The 9,586-nt window shown below is 35.3% G+C and overlaps 1 protein-coding gene across 1 annotated transcript; it reads right to left on the reverse strand.

Annotated features, from left to right (window-relative positions):
- Positions 1–113: 113 nt before the first annotated feature.
- mcidas (multiciliate differentiation and DNA synthesis associated cell cycle protein) lies at positions 114–4,657 on the reverse strand. Its single transcript, XM_073830078.1, has 2 exons — positions 3,814–4,657; positions 114–1,521 (listed from the first exon to the last, which is right to left on the reverse strand). The coding sequence occupies exons 1-2, from the start codon at positions 3,940–3,942 to the stop codon at positions 874–876; spliced, it is 777 nt and encodes a 258-aa protein (XP_073686179.1). The 5' UTR covers positions 3,943–4,657; the 3' UTR covers positions 114–873.
- Positions 4,658–9,586: the final 4,929 nt, after the last annotated feature.

Below are 9,586 nucleotides of genomic sequence, written 5' to 3' on the forward strand. Positions count from 1 at the left end.
CGCGTTTTTTTTACAGTCGATTTATGGGGCAGGCAGCGAGCGGATCGTGAAGAAAGGTCAGCTGAATTTGACACTTTATGTTTCAGGTTTGAAATCGCTGATACAACCTTTAATATTTGTTCTGAAGATAAACGAATGTCTTACAGGTTTGGAACGACAGGAGAGTGAGTAATTAAAGTATTAGTTCACTTTCAGAACAAAAATTTACAGATAATGTCCTCTTTCTTTAGTCGTAAAGAAATTATGTTTTTCGAGGAAAACATTTCAGGATTTCTCTCCATATAATGGACTTTTATGGTGCCCCTGAGTTTGAACTTCCAAAATGCAGATTCATAGAGCTCTAAACGATCACAGCCGAGGAAAGAAGGGTCTTGTTTAGCAAAACGATTGGTGGACAATTTTGAAGTTGGAGGAGAAAATGAGATGGAAGTTTTTCGACATACCCTAACTGTCATGAACTGGAATACACAGAGTACATGCAGAGCTAGGCAAGACGAGCATTTGAGGTTAAAAAGCATATAAATTGTAACTGTTTTTAAAAAAATAACCAATCATTTCCCTAGATAAGACCCTTCTTCCTTGGCTGGGATCATTTAGAGCCCTTTGAAGCTGCATTTAATCTGCATTTTGGAAGTGCAAACTTGGGGGCACCATAGAAGTCCACTATATGGAGACAAATCCTAAAATGTTTTCCTCAAAAAAACGAATTTCTTTTGATAACTTCTTTTAATAAATTTAATCTTTACGACTGAAGAAAGAAAGACATGAACATCTTGGATGACAAGAGGGTGAGCACATTATCTGTAAATTTTTGTTCTGAAAGTGAACTAGTCCTTTAATGACAGAATTTTAATTTTGGTTGAATGAACCCTTTCAGTGCTCATTAGGAACCCAAAGAAACCTACAAGATCCAGTTGGTGTGTGAGAGGTGAAAGCCTTTCCATGTGGAAAAACCTTGGTCTTTACTGTACTGTGGTCCCTGATTGCAGTCTTAAAGCACACTTTTCCATCGCCCCCACTCATGTTCAGATCAGATATGACTGATGGGGTGGCTGTAACCACCTGAAGCCCTTGGAAAGCCCCAAATATCTTCACCTTCTCTGCGTTCAACCCTTCAGAGGACATCTCAAGGCTTTGATTCTGAGTCAGGTCTGAATCTTCTCTTATTTGCTGAGGAGCTTGTTCATCCTGGTCCAGCTGGGCCTTCAGATGCTCCAAGTCTAGTTGTACAAGTTCACTTTCAAGTCTGGGCTGCTTGGAACTTGATGGACAGGTCAAGCTGGTGTCCTCAGCATCTTCACACAGAAGGTCATTCCAGCTGGACCATAGCTGTCGCTTGACGCCTGATGTTTGGGTTTCTATGTCAGTGGTGGTGGGGTTAGATAAAGCTGTGGAAGATGGATCTGATGGGTCGTTCTGTGTCAGCAGAGAGATCCAGGAGTGTTCAGAAGAATGGTCTCCTGTTGGCCTTGCAGGAGTGCAGTGTGATACTGAGTTGCTCTGGAACGATGTTGTCAGGGCCTTGAAGACAGGAAGTGGAATTGACAAATGGTCATTCGAGGGTGTGACACTGAAAATGTGGAGGTCTTGCTGCCCTCTGGCTGCTGAAGTTTTACAGAAGTATGTGTAATGTGATATTACAGTTTATAAAACAGATAGGTGCAGTCCTTACTTCTGAAAGGTGAATAACATTCATAATGCAAATAATTACCATTTCACTGCTTAACACCCATGAACTGTTCACTATATCAAAATAAAAAATGCTAAATATTATATGTATAAAAAGATATATTTAAAATTAACCTATATTAATGGTCCCACAGTTAAATGTTAGGCTAACTCACTAAGTTAACAGGTGAAACAGGATAATATAATGGGGCAAAGACAATTATTTTTTCTTTGGAATAACATTATTAGTTGAAGTGTTCATAAGACCAGGAATGTGCAGTGAGAAGGTAAATAACTTTTGAATTCAGTTTTGATTTTATGCTACATTTTTGCTGATTTTATGTTGTGATTTTAAGGCCTGGATTTAAATTTTTTTCCAACAATCCTGTTTTTATATCTCGCAATAATGACTTCTTTTTTCTTCTTAGATATAAACTCACAATTAAAAAAAATTAAACAGAATTGTGAGATATAGGTTTAGAACTGCAAGATATAAACTTGCAATTATGAGAATTCAGAAATGTGAGATAAAAGGCTCAATGACCTCTTTTATTTTATATTCTTGGAAGAAAAAAAAAGTCAGATGTAAATGCAGGATGTAAATTGTCCGAATTGTCATTTCATATCTGGCAATACTGACATTTTTTCTTTTTAGTTCATATTTGAGAAAAAAGTCACTTTTTATACTTTGCAATTCTGAGTTTATATCTCATATTTTAAAAATTAGATATAAACTTCAAATTCTAGCTTTTTTGATAAATCTCGCACTATTTTTTTCCTTAGAATTGTTTGTTTATATCTTAGAAAAATGTCACGATTGCAAGATGTAAACTTAGAATTGCAAGAAAAAAGTCAAAAAAGTTACAATTTTTAATTTATATCTCAAAATACTGACTTTTTCTCAAAATGGTGAAAAACAAAGTCAGAATTGTGAGATATAAACTCGGAAATGTAAGGAAACTGATAAAAAACTGAAAAGTTTATTTTTAAGAAAAAAGTCATAAGTGTGAGATATAAACTCTGATTTTCGACTTGGTTTATATGTCGAACTTTTGACTTTTCTCTTAGATAAAAATGTGCAATTATGAAGTACTGACTTATCTATTGGTATTATATCTGAGAAAAATGGCATTGTTAAGAATGCAAGAAAAAGGTCAGAATTTTTAAATTTATATCTTGCAATACTGACTTTTTTTCTCAGAAATGTGAAAAACAAAGTCAGAATTGTGAGATATAAACTTAGAATTAGAAAACCGAAAAACTAACAAGTTTATATCTCGCAATACAGATGTTTTTTCAGAATTAGTTTATATTATGTTAATAAGTTTATATTTGAACAAAAGTCAGAAGTGTGAGATATAAACTCAGAATTCTGACTTTTTGATCTCATCATAAATATCTCACACTTTTGACCTTTCTCTCAGATACAAATGTGCAATTATGAGAAAAAACGTCAGTTTTGTGAGATATAAACTCAAAATTCTGACTTTTTTGGTGAAACTCACCATACAGACTTCTCAATTCCTAGGTTATTTCTGAGAAAAATGTGACAATTACTCAGAATTGTGAGAACTAAAGTCAGAATGCTAAATTTATGTCTTGCAATACTGACATTTTTCTCAGAATTGTAAAAAACAAAGTAAGAATTGTAAAATTCAGTGAGATAGAAATTCGGAATTATAAAACCGAAAAACTAACAAGTTAAAACCGATGTTTTTCTCAGAATTACAAGTTTATATTTGATAAAAAAGTCAGAAGTGTGAGACATGAACTCAGATTTTCGACTTTTCGGAAACTCGGAATTGTAAGAAAAACGAAAAACAAACAATACTGATGATTTTCTCAAAATTACAAGTTTATATTTGAGAAAAGTCAGAAGTGTGAGTTTATATCTCGCACTTTTGACTTTTCTCTCAGATAAAAATGTGAAATTATTAATTACCGACTTCTCAATTGCTAGGTTATATCTGAAAAAAATGTCCCAATTACTCAGAATTGTCAGAACAGAAGTCTGAATGTTACATTTATATCTTGCAATGCTGACATTTTTCTCAGAATTGTGAAAAACAAAGTCAGAATTGTGAGATAAGTTGCAACTATACACTGTAATAATAAGGAATTGTGATGTATGTAAAAAAGCTTTACATCTAGTATCGTGGTGTAGTGTTCAGTCTGTTTAGCCAGATTTCTCAGCTGCGCATTTGACTCCTTCAGGGCAGATATTTCCTCTTGCTTTCTCCTGAGAGTGGCATGAAGCTGCAGAGAGAGACACATGATTATTGCTCATATAATACAATTAGTGAAGTATGTGAGCGCTGGCATGGAGACATCAGATAATGTGATTCATGGTGACCTAGTCAAACATGTGCCCTCAAAACATCACACACAGAATGAGCTCATTCAGAGTCATTCAGTTTGCATACCTGAACGAGTGAAGAGTCATTATCACTCTCGTTCATTTTCATAAGAAACAATGTATCAGATGACATGCCATAGATTCTCAATAGATACTGGGTTATTTGAATTACAAAAATTAGGATGCACAGACAAACTGTGGTCTGAACGACACTTGCTAAGGCAAGATCATCATTTGTGAGTCACTAAGCAATTTAACACGCGAAAAAGAGAAGTGGTCGGCAATTATGTCACATAGGAGATTTTTATGTGGAAATCAGCAGCTGCAGTGTGTGAATATTTTTTTCATGACTCTAGTTCTCTAAAATGTTTAACTCATTTAATCCCACAGGTTACATTCCATGATTTAAATGTGTTTGTTTATTTGCTTTTACACGACTAAAGCTATTTAATTATGTCTGTTTTGTTGCATTAAGTGAAAAAGTCAAATGCAAAATAAATATACATGTATTCATTTTTGTTTTACAAACAAGTGGCTTTTAGTATAATATGTTGGTTGGAACTATGTCAATTTATTTGTGTATTGTTGAGAAAATGTAAATGCTCTGACCCACTGGTTACAATGTGACCAAGAATAAACCACACTTGGACTAACTTAATCTTAGCTCTAAAGCATTTTTTGAAAGGTCAAGCAGTTTCAGTTTCATTCAGATGTTGGCCAATCCACGAAAATACATGTCACTTGTCTGAGGATGATTTCTGAATAAATGAGCTGAATATGATACTCAAGTGGGATATTTTGGCTGATTCTTGGGCTAGGAGCATGTTTGACTTCTATATTTTGAAATATAGAGCAGATCATGGCCTTGAGAAACCATTGGTCAAACGTGTGACTTTTTTTCTTCCATTTTTGGTCAAATTGTTTTGGTCAGCTATCAGTCAATTAACTTTGAATCTGTCTACCCACCTGTCTATTCAGCTCTAGAGAGAGATCCAGATCTGTGTGGTCTTCATGTGTCATCAAATCAGTGGATTGACACTCCCCTGTGGATAAGATACAAAATAAAAACAACACTGCATTCAGTATTGTAATAATAGGCTAATAGCAAAAGTATTAAAAGGACAGCGTTAAAACATAACAGTAAAAACAAATTTTTATTTTCTGAGGTACAATAATTCATATCTCACCTGTGGCAAAGTCCAGCACATCTCCAGTAGATGATTGGTTGGCTGACAGCGCTGCATAGTCCTGCTGACACAAATGTAATCGTTTGTTATTTAAATGACCCTCATGCAAATTTTGAAACTATTTTACTCAATGAACTGAAGTGTTATAATACTACCGTAAGATAAGGCAGCTGAGGGTAGCAGCAGGTCTGCATGGTGGAGTGATGTGAGTGAGCGCGCGTGTGCTCAGTGTTAATGTCACAGCGCGAGCGCTGACCGTTGTCGTCAGGTGCGTGTGTGGCAACGCGTGCCTGGAGTCCCCGCGCTTTAGAGCGCCCGCTTATTCAGCGCCAAACGAAGCTCCGCCTGCTTCATACACTGCTGTGTGTATGTTGGAATGCTTGACGCCAGGATTATTACGTTGTAAGTAATATTTAGACGTTTTTGTTTTGAGAACAACTACGCGTTCCATTTCTAAGTACAATGTCAGAAGAGAAGAAAGTTTGAGGGTGTACATTTCGTTGTATAGCCTATATACCCACCATCTGCAACATTTTACATTCTCAACAGTTTCCCTCTGGCCTTTTAGGCCTTCTTCATGTTGTCTATTCTATTCTATTCTATTCAACAGCCACCCCAAAAATGATCACCCTGTATATTATTTGTTGAATTCTGTTCTATTCTACTCAACAAATATACAGCCACCACAAAACTGATCTTTCTGGTGACTGTATACTATTTGTTGAATTCTATTTTATTCTGTTCTATTCAACAAATAATATACAGCCACCAGGCCAGGGTGACACAAAACTTATCACCCCGGTTGTTATGTTATTTGTTGAATTCTATTCTACTCTATTCTATTTTATTCTATTCAACAAAAAATATACAGCCACCAGGGTGACACAAAACGTATCACCCCAGTGGTTATGTGTTATTTGTTAAAGGTGCCATAGAATGCATTTATACAATATTTTAAATTGTTCTCTGATATTTACATAGAAGGTAAATGGCATAGGAAAGGGCAAAAATTCTCCAGAAACGGTTTTACAGGTCCATTTACAACCCTAGGATTGGTCCCTAGAATGAAATGCTCTGTTATTGCCTTATTTGGAAGTTCCGTGAATATTAATGAGCTCTGCTCTGATTGGCTGTTTCACAGAGCTGCTTATCTCAATAGCTAGCACATGAAGGAAATATATGTTTAATTACGGAGCTCTAGCAGTTTTTAATATGCGGTTTGTTGAATCTGCCGTTTTGAATCGGCGACATATTACTCTCAGTATTGTGATCGCATGTGCTTTTTGTAACGTTATACTGCAGCGACACAAGTACTTACAACACAAGTTCAGATGCTTGTCAATGATGCTCAGGATCTGTAAATCATTCACCATCATCAGCGCAGTCAAATCTCCATTTATGTGGTAGGTGAAATCCTATGTACTGCAATGTAACAGGCTACCGCTAGCATTAAGCTAACCGTGTCCCTTCAGTGGCTTGCCTTATTTTACTGATGTATTGACGTTAATGATGATTGGTCTATGCAACTGTTGGAAGCGTAACTATTAACGATCCCGGGGCTATTGCATAATAGTCGTGTTATGTTGGAATTGACCTATTTTTCAGTGCTTTTGCAAAAACCAGATTTATATAGGGACTCATGGTATGTCATGTCCATGTACTGAACTGTTATTATTCAACTATGCCAAGGTAAACACAGTTATCCATTCTATGGCACCTTTAAATTGTATTTTATTATATTTTGTTCTATTTTATTCAACAAATGTACAACTGCCACAAATCTTCTCACCCTGGTGGCTGTATATTATTTGTTGAATTCTATTCTGTCAAATTCTATTCAACATATACAGTAGTGTGAAAAAGTGTTGGCCTCCTTCCTGATTTTTTATTTTTTTGCATGTTTGTCACACTTTAATGTTTCGGATCATCAAATAAATTTAAATATTAATCAAAGATAACACAAGTAAACACAACATGCAGTTTTTGAATTAAGTTTTTTTTTTTTTTATTATGAAGGGAAAACAAAATCCAAACCCACATGGCCCTGTGTAAAAAAAGTGTTTGTCCAATAAACTGAAAAACTGGTTGGGCCACCCTTAACAGCAACAACTGCAATCAAGTGTTTGCGATAACTTGCAATGAGTCTGTTACAGCGCTGTGCAGGAATTTTGGCCCACTCATCTTGGTAGAATTGTTGTAATTCAGCCACATTGGAGGGTTTTCCAGCATGAACCACCTTTTTAAGGTCATGCCACAGCATCTCAATAGGATTCAGGTCAGGACTTTGACTAGGCCACTCCAAAGTCTTCATTTTGTTTTTCTTCAGCCATTCAGAGGTGGATTTGCTGGTGTGTTCTGGATCATTGTCCTGCTGCAGAACCCAAGTTCGCTTCAGCTTGAGGTCACAAACTGATGGCCGGACATTGTCCTTCAGGATTTTTTGGTAGACAGCAGAATTCATGGTTCCATTTATCACAGCGAGTCTTCCAGCTCCAGAAGCAGCAAAACAGCCCCAGACCATCACACTACCACAACCATATTTTACTGTTGGTATGATGATCTTTTTCTGAAATGCTGTGTTACTTTTACAGATGTTTAGATGTAATGGGACACACACCTTCTGAAATGTTCAACTTTAGTCTCATCAGTCCACAGACTTTCCCCAAAGTTTTGGGGATCATCAAGATGTGTTCTGGCAAAACTGAGACGAGCCTTTATGTTCTTTTTGCTCAGCAGCGGTTTTCGTCTTGGAGCTCTGCCATGCAGGTCATTTTTGCCCAGTCTCTTTCTTATGGTGGAGTCATGAACACTGACCTTAACTGAGGCAAGAGAGTCCTGCAGTTCTTTAGATGTTGTTGTGGGGTCTTTTGTGACCTCTTGGATGAGTCGTCGTTGCGCTCTTGGGGTAATTTTGGTCGGCTGGTCACTCCTGGAAAGGGTTCACCACTGTTCCATGTTTTCGCCATTTGTGGATAATGGCTCTCACTGTGGTTCGCTGGAGTCCCAAAGCTTTAGAAATGGCTTTATAACCTTTTCCAGACTGATAGATCTCAATTACTTTCTTTCTCATTTGTACCTGAATTTCTTTGGATCTCAACATGATGTGTAGCTTTTGAGGATCTTTTGGTCTACTTCACTTCGTCAGGCAGGTCCTATTTAAGTGATTTCTTGATTGCGAACAGGTGTGGCAGTAATCAGGCCTGGGTGTGGTTATTGAAACTGAACTTAGGTGTGATAAACCAGTTATGTGCTGGCTCTATATTCAACATATATAGATTCACCACAAAACTTTTCACCCTAGTGGCTGTAAATTATTTGTTGAATTTAATTCAATACAATTCTATTCTATTCCATTCTATTCAACAAATATACAGCCACATTTTTTAACTTAAAAATGTTGCCTTGGTAGCTAAATAAATGTATTTTTTAATATTTATTTTTGAAGTACTAAGAAGCAAAACTAAATATTGAAGCCAAGTAAAAATATCTAAAAAATAAATAATGTGAGATACACATATCGAACACATCCAACTGCCAAATAAATATACAAAATGTTGATTTGAGTTGAGGACCAGTTATTTTATTATTATAAATATACTTTTATAGTTTTAAATAAAATTTAAAGTTCGCTTTTGTTTTCATTTTGATTTTCCAAGTCATTTTTTTATTTCGCTTTAATTTCAGTTTATTAAAGTTTTTGCATGTTTTTTTTTTAATGTGTAGGTTATTTAAAAAAATATATCGTTTTAAATTTTTGCTTAGGTTTTTGCTACTTTAAATGCAAATAAAAAAAATATTAATAACTTAGTTACCACTGCAACATTTCTAAGTTAAAGTTTTTTTAATCTAATATTTATATTTATGCATTCATTTTATATGCTTCATTTGAATTACCAAAATGTTTTAAGAAGATTTAGTTCTATTCCATTTTAGTGGTGAATCAATAACACACTAAGCGCTGAGTAATGTGTGGCTGAAGACATTACCCTGCTAGAAACCACCATGTTGTTGATGGTTTTGTCAGGAAGTGCACTAATGTACTTACTGATTATTCAGTTTTAGGCTTTTAGAACAGTCATTCATTTGGAGCCATAAAGCATGTTTCTCAATTTCATCTTTAAAAGAGTATCAGACTAACATTATTACATTGAGACACAGTTGCTTTTTGTGGCCTTTTAGTGCTAAATAATATGAATAAGATTCCATCAAAGCCCACTGTGTCAGAGACACTTTTCAAGTTAACTTTTAATGTCTATTATTCATCTATCATAATTATGTGTCAGACCAGAGAAATGAATCGCAACCAGTTATATAATTTAAGTTACATTTACAAGACCAAAATTAGATATTGCAAGAATCAATAACAAAATAATTA

This window comes from Garra rufa, chromosome 23 (assembly GCF_049309525.1).
Source record: "Garra rufa chromosome 23, GarRuf1.0, whole genome shotgun sequence".
Lineage (NCBI taxonomy): Eukaryota > Metazoa > Chordata > Actinopteri > Cypriniformes > Cyprinidae > Garra > Garra rufa.